At 42.6% G+C, this 14,387-nt stretch overlaps 1 protein-coding gene across 1 annotated transcript in view; it reads right to left on the reverse strand.

Annotated features, from left to right (window-relative positions):
* The window catches only part of LOC139759971 (transmembrane anterior posterior transformation protein 1), a 170,593-nt gene that overhangs the window by 102,849 nt on the left and 53,357 nt on the right, over positions 1–14,387 (reverse strand). Inside the window, exon 5 of the mRNA XM_071682695.1 lies at positions 10,530–10,752. Coding sequence (XP_071538796.1) covers positions 10,530–10,752 — 223 coding nt within the window. The remainder of the gene's footprint in view (positions 1–10,529; positions 10,753–14,387) is intronic.

Raw genomic sequence — 14,387 nt, forward strand, 5'->3', positions numbered from 1 at the left:
GCCTGAACATGCAGGAGGGTGAAAGGAGGGCAAGGAATAGAGTGAATTGGATCGATGTGGTATACCGGGGTTGACGTGCTGTCAGTGGGTTGAATCAGGGCATGTGAAGCGTCTGGGGTAAACCATGGAAAGCTGTGTACGTATGCATATTTGCGTGTGTGGACGTATGTATATACATGTGTATGGGGGTAGGTTGGGCCATATCTTTCGTCTGTTTCCTTGCGCTACCTCGCAAACGCGGGAGACAGCGACAAAGCAAAAAAAAAAAAAATATATATATATATGGATGGGGTTGTTAGGGAGGTGAATGCAAGAGTTTTGGAAAGAGGGGCAAGTATGAAGTCTGTTGGGGATAAGAGAGCTTGGGAAGTGAGTCAGTTGTTGTTCGCTGATGATACAGCGCTGGTGGCTGATTCATGTGAGAAACTGCAAAAGCTGGTGACTGAGTTTGGTAAAGTGTGTGAAAGAAGAAAGTTAAGAGTAAATGTGAATAACAGCAAGGTTATTAGGTACAGTAGGGTTGAGGGTCAAGTCAATTGGGAGGTAAGTTTGAATGGAGAAAAACTGGAGGAAGTAAAGTGTTTTAGATATCTGGGAGTGGATCTGGCAGCGGATGGAACCATGGAAGCGGAAGTGGATCATAGGGTGGGGGAGGGGGCGAAAATCCTGGGAGCCTTGAAGAATGTGTGGAAGTCGAGAACATTATCTCGGAAAGCAAAAATGGGTATGTTTGAAGGAATAGTGATTCCAACAATGTTGTATGGTTGCGAGGCGTGGGCTATGGATAGAGTCGTGTGCAGGAGGATGGATGTGCTGGAAATGAGATGTTTGAGGACAATATGTGGTGTGAGGTGGTTTGATCGAGTGAGTAACGTAAGGGTAAGAGAGATGTGTGGAAATAAAAAGAGCGTGGTTGAGAGAGCAGAAGAGGGTGTTTTGAAATGGTTTGGGCACATGGTGAGAATGAGTGAGGAAAGATTGACCAAGAGGATATATGTGTCGGAGGTGGAGGGAACGAGGAGAAGTGGGAGACCAAATTGGAGATGGAAAGATGGAGTGAAAAAGATTTTGTGTGATCGGGGCCTGAACCTGCAGGAGGGTGAAAGGAGGGCAAGGAATAGAGTGAATTGGATTGATGTGGTATACTGGGGTTGACGTGCTGTCAGTGGATTGAATCAGGGCATTGTGAAGCGTCTGGGGTAAACCATGGAAAGCTGTGTAGGTATGTATATTTGCGTGTGTGGACGTATGTATATACATGTGTATGGGGGTGGGTTGGGCCATTTCTTTCGTCTGTTTCCTTGCGCTACCTCGCAAACACGGGAGACAGCGGCAAAAAAAAAAAAAATATATATATATATATATAGATATATATATATATATATATATAGAAAGGTGCAAGAGGTGAAAAAGAGGGCAAATGAGAGTTGGAGTGAGAGAGTATCATTAAATTCTAAGGAGCATAAAAAGATATTTTGGAAGGAGGTAAATAAAGTGCGTAAGACAAGAGAGCAAATGGGAACTTCAGCGAAGGGGGCTAATGGGGAGGTGATAACAAGTAGTGGTGATGTGAGAAGGAGATGGAGTGCATATTTTGAAGGATTGTTGAATGTGTTTGATGATAGGGTGGCAGATATAGGGTGTTTTGGTGGAGGTGGTGTGCAAAGTGAGAGGGTTAGGGAAAATGATTTGGTAAACAGAGAAGAGGTAGCAAAAGCTTTGTGGAAGATGAAAGCTGCCAAGGCAGCAGGTTTGGATGGTATTGCAGTGGAATTTATTAAAAAATGGGGTGACTGTATTGTTGACTGGTTGGTAAGGTTATTTAATGTATGTATGATTCATGGTGAGGAGCCTGAGGATTGGCGGAATGCGTGCTTAGTGCCATTGTACAAAGGCAAAGGGGATAAGAGTGAGTGCTCAAATTACAGAGGTATAAGTTTGTTGAGTATTCCTGGTAAATTATATGGGAGGGTATTGACTGAGAGGGTGAAGGCACGTACAGAGCATCAGATTGGGGAAGAGCAGTGTGGTTTCAGAAGTGGTAGAGGATGTGTGGATCAGGTGATTGCTTTGAAGAATGTATGTGAGAAATACTTAGAAAAGCAAATGGATTTGTATGTAGCATTTATGGATCTGGAGAAGGCATATGACAGAGTTGACAGAGATGCTCTGTGGAAGGTACTAAGAATATATGGTGTGGGAGGAAAGTTGTTAGAAGCAGTGAAAAGTTTTTATCGAGGATGTAATACATGTGTACGTGTAGGAAGAGAGGAAAGTGATTGGTTCTCGGTGAATGTAGGATTGCGGCAAGGGTGTGTGATGTCTCCATGGTTGTTTAATTTGTTTATGGATGGGGTTGTTAGGGAGGTGAATGCAAGAGTTTTGGAAAGAGGGGCAAGTATGAAGTCTGTTGGGGATGAGGGAGCTTGGGAAGTGAGTCAGTTGTTGTTCGCTGATGATACAGCGCTGGTGGCTGATTCATGTGAGAAACTGCAAAAGCTGGTGACTGAGTTTGGTAAAGTGTGTGAAAGAAAGTTAAGAGTAAATGTGAATAAGAGTAAGGTTATTAGGTACAGTAGGGTTGAGGGTCAAGTCAATTGGGAGGTAAGTTTGAATGGAGAAAAACTGGAGGAAGTAAAGTGTTTTAGATATCTGGGAGTGGATCTGGCAGCGGATGGAACCATGGAAGCGGAAGTGAATCATAGGGTGGGGGAGGGGGCGAAAATTCTGGGAGCCTTGAAGAATGTTTGGAAGTCGAGAACATTATCTCGGAAAGCAAAAATGGGTATGTTTGAAGGAATAGTGGTTCCAACAATGTTGTATGGTTGCGAGGCGTGGACTATGGATAGAGTTGTGCGCAGGAGGATGGATGTGCTGGAAATGAGATGTTTGAGGACAATGTGTGGTGTGAGGTGGTTTGATTGAGTAAGTAACATAAGGGTAAGAGAGATGTGTGGAAATAAAAATAGCGTGGTTGAGAGAGCAGAAGAGGGTGTTTTGAAATGGTTTGGTCACATGGAGAGAATGAGTGAGGAAAGATTGACCAAGAGGATATATGTGTCGGAGGTGGAGGGAACGAGGAGAAGAGGGAGACCAAATTGGAGGTGGAAAGATGGAGTGAAAAAGATTTTGTGTGATCTGGGCCTAAACATGCAGGAGGGTGAAAGGAGGGCAAGGAATAGAGTGAATTGGAGCGATGTGGTTTACCGGGGTTGACGTGCTGTCAGTGGATTGAATCAAGGCATGTGAAGCGTCTGGGGTAAACCATGGAGGGCTGTGTAGGTATGTATATTTGCGTGTGTGGACATATGTATATACATGTGTATGGGGGTAGGTTGGGCCATTTCTTTTGTCTGTTTCCTTGCGCTACCTCGCAAACGCGGGAGACAGCGACAAAGCAAAAAAAAAAAAAAAAAAAAAAATATATATATTTATCCAGAGAGATATGCATATATACACAATGCATATTTAAAATTGCTTGCCTTTATCGATTCCTGGTGCTACCCCACCCCATAGGAAACAGCATCGCTACCTCCTGCTTCAGTAAGTAGCGCCAGTTAAACAGACAAGAAAAGGCCATATTCATTCACTCAGTCTCTAGTTGTTTTCCTGGTGTTACCTCACTAACACAGGAAATGGCAGTGAAGTATATCAAAATAAGAAATGATAACATATTGCAAGTTGCGTCATCTACCATCTGACAGTTACAAGATCCTGGCATTGCAGGATAATGCATACTAACTTTCAACCCCACTCAGCTTCAGCCAAGGGGGGATATCTTTCAAAATTGGCAGGGTTGATGTTCTGTGCTTGCTTAACAGTGGGTCTTACTCCATCCACAACCTAACCAAGATATGAAAACCCCTTTCAGTGACATATTTAACATCAAAGACCAGCAAAAAGAGTGAAAATTTAATGGTTTACATAACATCTTCAGCCAGATGTGGTAAGGGTGAGCACTGTGGAGGGAGAAGTGTGCCAACTAATCTTTTTCAGCATGTAATATCACTTCTGTAATCATTTCCATTAAGTGTACTAAAGTTCATAAAAAACATCTCTGTTCCACCAAGCTGGGACTGAGTAACCTTTTAAAACAGTATCTTTTATCTCACAATGAAGGCTCCAGTCATGGAAAGAAGTCCACATCATGACTGGGCCTTAACTGAAATATAGAGAATTATGAAACGGAAAAAGGAAAGACAAGGGAAAGTACCTATGAATCTTTAAGAAAGTGAAAAATATGTCTTTTGAAATGTGCCAGGTCATAGTAACTGATAAAGACATGTTTGAGTTGTTGATGGCCACACAATAATCATGTGATGCAGCAGCTTGCCGAGTATTGTGTGGCCTAGCTAGGAGTGTGGGCACACAAGATGCCAGCTCTCGGGAACAAAAGCCAGTAACACCAATAGAAGAGGGAAAGTGAACCAACACTGCTGCACAGGGCAAGGGGGTCAAGTTTGGAAGTTAGCCAGGGACAGTTTATGAGGCAAACTGCTTTTGACTCAACTCTGTCAAGTAAAGATGCAGAGCCAAATGTGGGAGCAATGCTCCATAAAGGGAAGAATCAATCCCATGTATAAATGGAGCAACTGTTCAGAAGAGAAGTTTTGACATCTAAACAGGACACCCAGTTTCTTAGAGGCAGACATAGCTATTCCTGTAATGTGGGGTTTCCAAGAAAGAGTGGATGTCACAGTTATACCAAGTATTTCACTGAGTCATGGGGTGGACTTACAGAATCATCAAAGGAGAGACGAGAGTTGTGAGTTTTCGATAGAGAGATGGGTAGAAATTGTGTCTTGGAGACGTTAAACTTAAAAAGATTCTGTGCACCCCACCGAGATATCTTACCCAAGTCTGAGTTTACTGAGGAAGCTGTGTCAAGATGAGATGCAGATCAAAGGAGAGAAGAAGGAGCAGAACTGAAGGATGTGGATGAATGCAGTGTTGAGTTGTCAGTGTGAAGAAGGAGCAGAATTGAAGGATGTGGATGAATGAAAGGCTGAGTTGTCAGCGTATGAGTGCACAAGATTCTTTGTAGAGGAGGAAATCACTGAAAGAAAAGGAGAAAAAATGTAAGGGACAGGACAGAACCTTGAGGGACACCACTGTTGATGGAGAAGAGGGGGTGGCTGATCCATCAACAACCACTGAGATAGATCAGCCAGAGAGGAAGCTAGATATGAAGGAGCAAAGTGAGGGAGGGAAGCCAAAAGTGGAGAGCTTAGACATGAGACCCTGATGCCACACCCTGTCAAAAGCATTAGATATGTCAATGGCAACTACACGTGACTTTCCATATTCTTTCAGGGATGATGACCAGACATTAGTTAGATAAGAAATATCACCAGTGAATTTTGCTTCATGGAAACCATACTGGTGATCAGTGAGAAGACTGATTTTAGAGGTGTTTAAGGATATGGCAGTTGCAGAGGGATTCAAAGACTTTGGAAATGGTAGATGTCAAAGCAACAGGATGATAGTCAGAGGGGTCAGAACAGTCAGCCTTCTTATGGATGGGATACTTCCAAGGAGAAGGAAAATTTCTGGTTTTTAAACAGAAACAGAACAAACAAGCAACCACAAGTGCAAGTTCAGAGGCACACTGTTTCAGTACATGGGGATGGATGCCATCAGGACCATTAGCCTTGCTTGTGTCTAGAGAAAAAAGTGCTTTTCAGATAGTCTGAAAAGAGACTTCAAGAAGGGGAATAGAGTTAGTAAGAGGAACATCAGGGGGTGAATGACTGTTAGAGTCATCCAAAGCGGAGTTAGAGGAGAAATGGGAACCAAAGAGAGATACTTTGTCTAAGGGAGAGACAGATATAGTGCTGTCAGAATGGAAAAGTGAAGGGAAGGTAGAATGACGGAAGTTGTTAGAGATGCCATCAGCTAAAAACCAGAAAGACCTATCAGCGGATGTCGAGGAGAGGTTAATGCACTTCCTCTGAATAAAGGAATGCTTTGCCTTATGGATAACATGCTTGCAGTGATTTTTTTTTTTTTTTTTTTTTTTTATACTTCGTCGCTGTCTCCCGCGTTTGCGAGGTAGAGCAAGGAAACAGACGAAAGAAATGGCCCAACCCTCCCCATACACATGTACATACACACGTCCACACACGCAAATATACATACCTACACAGCTTTCCATGGTTTACCCCGGACGCTTCACATGCCTTGATTCAATCCACTGACAGCACGTCAACCCCTGTATACCACATCGCTCCAATTCACTCTATTCCTTGCCCTCCTTTCACCCTCCTGCATGTTCAGGCCCCGATCACACAAAATCCTTTTCACTCCATCTTTCCACCTCCAATTTGGTCTCCCTCTTCTCCTCGTTCCCTCCACCTCCGACACATATATCCTCTTGGTCAATCTTTCCTCACTCATTCTCTCCATGTGCCCAAACCATTTCAAAACACCCTCTTCTGCTCTCTCAACCACGCTCTTTTTATTTCCACACATCTCTCTTACCCTTACGTTACTTACTCGATCAAACCACCTCACACCACACATTGTCCTCAAACATCTCATTTCCAGCACATCCATCCTCCTGCGCACAACTCTATCCATAGCCCACGCCTCGCAACCATACAACATTGTTGGAACTACTATTCCTTCAAACATACCCATTTTTGCTTTCCGGGATAATGTTCTCGACTTCCACACATTTTTCAAGGCTCCCAAAATTTTCGCCCCCTCCCCCACCCTATGATCCACTTCCGCTTCCATGGTTCCATCCGCTGACAGATCCACTCCCAGATATCTAAAACACTTCACTTCCTCCAGTTTTTCTCCATTCAAACTCACCTCCCAATTGACTTGACCCTCAACCCTACTGTACCTAATAACCTTGCTCTTATTCACATTTACTCTTAACTTTCTTCTTCCACACACTTTACCAAACTCCGTCACCAGCTTCTGCAGTTTCTCACATGAATCCGCCACCAGCGCTGTATCATCAGCGAACAACAACTGACTCACTTCCCAAGCTCTCTCATCCCCAACAGACCTCATACTTGCCCCTCTTTCCAAGACTCTTGCATTTACCTCCCTAACAACCCCATCCATAAACAAATTAAACAACCATGGAGACATCACACACCCCTGCCGCAAACCTACATTCACTGAGAACCAATCACTTTCCTCTCTTCCTACACGTACACATGCCTTACATCCTCGATAAAAACTTTTCACTGCTTCTAACAACTTGCCTCCCACACCATATATTCTTAATACCTTCCACAGAGCATCTCTATCAACTCTATCATATGCCTTCTCCAGATCCATAAATGCTACATACAAATCCATTTGCTTTTCTAAGTATTTCTCACATACATTCTTCAAAGCAAACACCTGATCCACACATCCTCTCCCACTTCTGAAACCACACTGCTCTTCCCCAATCTGATGCTCTGTACATGCCTTCACCCTCTCAATCAATACCCTCCCATATAATTTACCAGGAATACTCAACAAACTTATACCTCTGTAATTTGAGCACTCACTCTTATCCCCTTTGCCTTTGTACAATGGCACTATGCACGCATTCCGCCAATCCTCAGGCACCTCACCATGAGTCATACATACATTAAATAACCTTACCAACCAGTCAACAATACAGTCACCCCCTTTTTTAATAAATTCCACTGCAATACCATCCAAACCTGCTGCCTTGCCGGCTTTCATCTTCCGCAAAGCTTTTACTACCTCTTCTCTGTTCACCAAATCATTTTCCCTAACCCTCTCACTTTGCACACCACCTCGACCCAAACACCCTATATCTGCCACTCTGTCATCAGACACATTCAACAAACCTTCAAAATACTCATTCCATCTCCTTCTCACATCACCACTACTTGTTATCACCTCCCCATTTACGCCCTTCACTGAAGTTCCCATTTGCTCCCTTGTCTTACGCACCCTATTTACCTCCTTCCAGAACATCTTTTTATTCTCCCTAAAATTTACTGATAGTCTCTCACCCCAACTCTCATTTGCCCTTTTTTTCACCTCTTGCACCTTTCTCTTGACCTCCTGTCTCTTTCTTTTATACTTCTCCCACTCAATTGCATTTTTTCCCTGCAAAAATCGTCCAAATGCCTCTCTCTTCTCTTTCACTAATACTCTTACTTCTTCATCCCACCACTCACTACCCTTTCTAAACAGCCCACCTCCCACTCTTCTCATGCCACAAGCATCTTTTGCGCAATCCATCACTGATTCCCTAAATACATCCCATTCCTCCCCCACTCCCCTTACTTCCATTGTTCTCACCTTTTTCCATTCTGTACATAGTCTCTCCTGATACTTCTTCACACAGGTCTCCTTCCCAAGCTCACTTACTCTCACCACCTTCTTCACCCCAACATTCACTCTTCTTTTCTGAAAACCCATACTAATCTTCACCTTAGCCTCCACAAGATAATGATCAGACATCCCTCCAGTTGCACCTCTCAGCACATTGACATCCAAAAGTCTCTCTTTCGCACGCCTGTCAATTAACACGTAATCCAATAACGCTCTCTGGCCATCTCTCCTACTTACATAAGTATACTTATGTATATCTCGCTTTTTAAACCAGGTATTCCCAATCATCAGTCCTTTTTCAGCACATAAATCTACAAGCTCTTCACCATTTCCATTTACAACACTGAACACCCTATGCATACCAATTATTCCCTCAACTGCCACATTACTCACCTTTGCATTCAAATCACCCATCACTATAACCCGGTCTCGTGCATCAAAACCGCTAACACACTCATTTAGCTGCTCCCAAAACACTTGCCTCTCATGATCTTTCTTCTCATGCCCAGGTGCATATGCACCAATAATCACCCACCTCTCTCCATCAACTTTCAATTTTACCCATATTAATCGGGAATTTATTTTCTTACATTCTATCACATACTCCCACAACTCCTGTTTTAGGAGTATTGCTACTCCTTCCCTTGCTCTTGTCCTCTCACTAACCCCTGACTTCACTCCCCAGACATTTCCAAACCACTCTTCCCCTTTACCCTTGAGCTTCGTTTCACTCAGAGCCAAAACATCCAGGTTCCTTTCCTCAAACATACTACCTATCTCTCCTTTTTTCACATCTTGGTTACATCCACACACATTTAGGCACCCCACTCTGAGCCTACGAGGAGGATGAGCACTCCCCGCGTGACTCCTTCTTCTGTTTCCCATTTTAAAAAGTTAATACAAGGAGGGGAGGATTTCCGGCCCCCCGCTCCCGTCCCCTCTAGTCGCTTTCTACGACACGCGAGGAATACGTGGGAAGTATTCTTTCACCCCTATCCCCAGGGATAATATACATATATATACACACACACACACACACTCACACACACACACACATACATATATATACATATGAAAAATGTAAGAAACAATTTAGAAAACAAACTTTTAGCTTGAAATGAATGAAAAAATTGAACGTCACATAATGGTTCAACCTCTGGCTATGGAAAAGGAAATGTACAATTTATTCACACAAACGTCAATAGCAGTTCTCATCAATTTCACCACTGAATCAATAAGCTTCAATGTCTAAGCTACATTTTTCTCCAACTTCACTATTTTCTTGTCAAAACACCATGCATGAAAACTATCACTCCAGTAACACAACTAACTTGCAGTGATTACGGGCAGTAATAAATGCTGAATGGGTGCCAAAGGAAGGAGAGTTTTTCCAAGCCTGATATATCTGATCCCTTGATTGAATGGCCTCAGAATAGGAACGGTTGAGCCATGGATTGGATGAAGAGGTCATCTTGGAGGCAAAGGGGATAAATGCTTCCATTCTTGCAAGAATAACCTCTGCTATGTGCATGGCAAAGAGAGAAGTATCACCACATAAGAGACAGTAACTTACCCACGGAAAGTCAGAAACAAAGCTATATAACTTACTCCAGTCAGCTTAGTTGAGGTGCCAGTATTTACACTTAGAAGAGGTTGCTGGAGGGGTAGGTGCCATTAGAATACATACATTTATGAGAGTGTGATCAGATGAACCAAGTGGGGGTGAGATTGTGTATTTACAGCAGGATGGACAGAGGTAAGAAACAAGTTCAAAATATTAGACAAGTCACAGAGGTCAGGCCTGTGGGTAGGGTGGGAGATAATTTGTTCTAAATCATGAATTATTTGTACTACAAACTATATAAGACCCAAAGTAACTTCAGGCTTCATGAAAGACTGGCAGTTTTACTTGATTTTCAAATTTACTGCACAAAGTGAGATTTTTTCATATATATTCATCATTTCCCACAAGAGCAAGGTAGCGTCAAGAACAGAGGACTGAGCCTTGGAGGGATAATTCTCACTTGGTTCCCTTCTCTGTTTCTTCTTTTAGAAAAGTAAAAACTAGAGGGGACGTTTTGTAGCCCCATGCTCCCACCCCTTTTAGTCGCCTTATACGATATGAAGGGAATAGATGGAAAGTATTCTTTCTCCCCTATCCCTCGGGATATGAAGTGAGACATGGATGTAAATAACAAGGATGAATATCTTACATTATTGGAGATAACAATGGTCAGGAGTCCCTTATTGTCTGAGTTGATAGCAACATTAAGTGTCAGGGCTTGTAGAAGGACAATTGTTGAATGCATTGCAACATATGCAATTGCAACAAGCAGATGAAAAAGAACTCCAAAGTGTTCTCTCTTTCTGCCTCGAGGCTCAGTAGCTGTCCAGAAGAGAGCGTCCAAAGTGTCTTGTCCAAATGCTGACATAAGCCTGTAAGAAGAGAAAAGAAAAAGTTAAGAAAAAATATGATAAGCCTTATGATCTGAGAGGTTACCTGTCATTAACTATATCAAAGAATCTTTTTCTTACCCAAACTTAACCTTAGATGAGTTAATAACAAAAGGTAACATCCCGACAAATATATCAAAATGGGTAAGTGACCCCATGGAAAACAAAAAAGGGTAGCTAATCCCATCACTGATTTTCACTCACTACAAGACATGGTAACTGCCAACCACCACCAACAATACATGGTAACTGAGCACACCACCAACAGGCACAGACTCAAATATGGGAATGTACAAGACCAGTCACTTGAGCACACCAACAACAGGAATGGACTTAAATATGGGAATGTTCAAAACCTGTCACTTTCACAACAATGACAGGAGGGAGAGATGGAGGACAAACCACTACTGAACAAATGCAAATGAATGGATATGATATGGAAAATTGCAAAAAGCAAAACCAGAAGTCAACACAACTAAAGGAGGATTTAAGGGAACTGAGGAATCAATTTAAGGATCATGAAGGGTGTCATGAGAGAGGAACTGAATCAATTAAAAAACTGAGTAAAGGAGCATGAAGACAAAAGGAAAGAAGAAAGAATGATAAAAGAACAGGTGATATCAGAAGGGACTATTCTAGATGTTCCAGAAAGTGTTGAACAGGAGGAAATATCTAAAACACAAGTTACAAAAATCATAGAAAACAGTGAGCCAAGAGGGGGAGAAGGAGTGATTTCTGGGATGACTCAGTGATCTCTGAACATAATGACTAATACATTGGAATAATAACCCGGGGACACTGTTACAGGGAAGCTGTATAAATTGCATGAAGTTGCAGATAGAGGCCATCTTTCTAACTATATCTCTGACACCTGTTTTGATTGGAACTCCCTCAAAGGGGTGGCCACGGTAACAGAGTCTCCAGTGCCGCTGCATTGCATTTAGTGCCTCACCCTTAACAGGCCACTGGCAGAAGGCAAGTCTAGCACAATGTTCCTAATGACCATTATCTAGTGCTCCCACCTACTCATATCTACTGCTCCTACCATTTTGTCAAAAGGCAGGGCTAGCACATGGTGCTCACCGCAGGAAAATCTAGAGTTATGAAGAATGAGCTGTGTGAGTTAAGTGCTGTCAAGAGTCACATATGACATGGAGAGATTGTATGTTTGTGGACAGAATGCCAACAGTCCACATGTTAGTGAGGTTGAAAGAAAAGACAGCTACCTGGGTCAGAGGCAAGCAACTTGACAACTACTAAAGTGCTGGTTCATCAAGCAAATGTCACTATCCCTCCTAATAGAGAGAATGATATGCATTGTTAGATACTGAACAATCATGGAAATTTATAGTCCTGTATATGTGATACATTTAGAAAAATGCAATGCATACAGAATTGTTGACAAAAACAGATATTACAAAAATGCCAGAAACACAGAAACTTATAAAACAAAACTAATGGAATGGCTGGTGCCAAGAAAGCAAATAGAATGTTAGGATCTATCACAAAGGATGTTAGGATCTATTACAAGAAACTTTACATTAGTAGTAGTTGGTAGGAAGGTACCGAACAAGGAGGTATATTACTGGTACAAATGCCTGGGCACTGGGAGGGTCAGTGATGGTTGTGTAGTGAGTTAACACTTAAGAGATTGTCAAGTAGCACTCCTTTGATGCAGGTAGCAGTCTTTACAAGAAACGTAACATTTGTAGTAGTTGGTAGGAAGCTACCGAACAAGGAGGTATATTATTGGTACTACCGCCTGGGCACTGGGAGGGTCAGTGATGGCTGTGTGAAGTGAGCCAGCACTTAAGTGATTGTCAAGCAGCACTCCTTTGATGCAGGTAACAGTCTTTTCTTTCTGCCTCGCCAACATGTGGACTGCTGGCATTCTATCCACAAACATACAATCTCTTATTGTCACACATAACACCTGACAACAATTAACACACACAGCTCATTTTTCGGAACTCTTGATTTTTCTGCAGTGAGTGCTATGCACTAGTCCTACTTTCTGGCAAAATGGCAGGAGTAACAGACAGAAGAAAAAAGTGGTAGGTGGGAACATTAGACAGGAGCATTTAGGCAGAAACATTAAGTAGAAGTAGTAAGTAGGAACATTAGCTGGGGATAGGGGAGAAAGAATACTTCCCACGCATTCCTCATGTGTTGTAGAAGGCGACTAAAGAGGACGGGAGCGGGGGGCTAGAGACCCTCCCCTCCTTGTATTTTAACTTTCTAAAAGGGGAAACATAAGGAGTCACGTGGGGAGTGCTCATCCTCCTCGAAGGCTCAGATTGGGGTGTCTAAATGTGTGTGGATGTAACCAAGATGAGAAAAAAGGAGAGATAGGTAGTATGTTTGAGGAAAGGAACCTGGATATTTTGGCTCTGAGTGAAATAAAGCTCAAGGGTAAAGGGGAAGAGTGGTTTGGAAATGTCTTAGGAGTAAAGTCAGGGGTTTGTGTGAAGACAAGAGCAAGGGGAGGAGTAGCACTACTCCTGAAACAGGAGTTGTGGGAGTATGTGATAGAATGTAAGAAAGTAAACTCTAGATTGATATGGGTAAAACTGAAAGTGAATGGAGAGAAACGGGTGATTATTGGTGCATATGCACCTGGGCATGAGAAGAAAGATCAGGAGAGGCAAGTGTTTTGGGAGGAGCTGAGTGAGTGTGTTAGTAGTTTTGATGCAAGAGACCAGGTTATAGTGATGGGTGATTTGAATGCAAAGATGAGTCATGTGGCAGATGAGGGAATAACTGGTGTACATGGGGTGTTCAGTGTTGTAAATGGAAATGGTGAAGAGCTTGTATATTTATGTGCTGAAAAGGGACTGGTGATTGGGAATATCTGGTTTAAAAAGAGAGATATACATAAGTATACGTATGTAAGAAGGAGAGATGGCCAGAGAGCATTATTGGATTATGTGTTAATTGATAGGCGCATGAAAGAGAGACTTTTGGCTGTTAATGTGCTGAGAGGTGCAACTGGAGGGACGTCTGATCATTATCTTGTGGAGGCGAAGGTGTAGATTTGTAGAGGTTTTCAGAAAAGAAGAGAGAATGTTGGGGTCAAAAGAGTGGTGAGAGTAAGTGAGTTTGGGAAGGAGACTTGCGTGAAGAAGTACCAGGAGACACTGAGTACAGAATGGAAAAAGGTGAGAACAAGGGACGCAAGGGGAGTGGGGTAGGAATGGGATGTATTTCGGGAAGCAGTGATGGCTTGCGCAAAAGATGCTTGTGGCATGAGAAGCGTGGGAGGTGGGCAGATTAGAAAGGGTAGTGAGGGGTGGGATGAAGAAGTATGATTATCACTGAAAGAGAAGAGAGAGGCATTTGGACGACTTTTGCAGGGAAATAATGCAAATGAGTGGGAAATGTATAAAAGAAAGAGGCAGGAGGTCAAGAGAAGGGTGCAAGAGGTGAAAAAGAGGGCAAATGAGAGTTGGGGTGAGAGAGTATCAATAAATTTTAGGGAAAATAAAAAGATGTTTTGTAAGGAGGTAAATAAAGTGCGTAAGACAAGGGAGCAAATGGGAACTTCAACGAAGGGGAATAATGGGGAGGAGATAACAAGTAGTGATGATGTGAGGAGATGGAGTGAGTATTTTGAAGGT

This window comes from Panulirus ornatus, chromosome 3, assembly GCF_036320965.1.
Source record: "Panulirus ornatus isolate Po-2019 chromosome 3, ASM3632096v1, whole genome shotgun sequence".
In the NCBI taxonomy this organism is placed as follows: domain Eukaryota; kingdom Metazoa; phylum Arthropoda; class Malacostraca; order Decapoda; family Palinuridae; genus Panulirus; species Panulirus ornatus.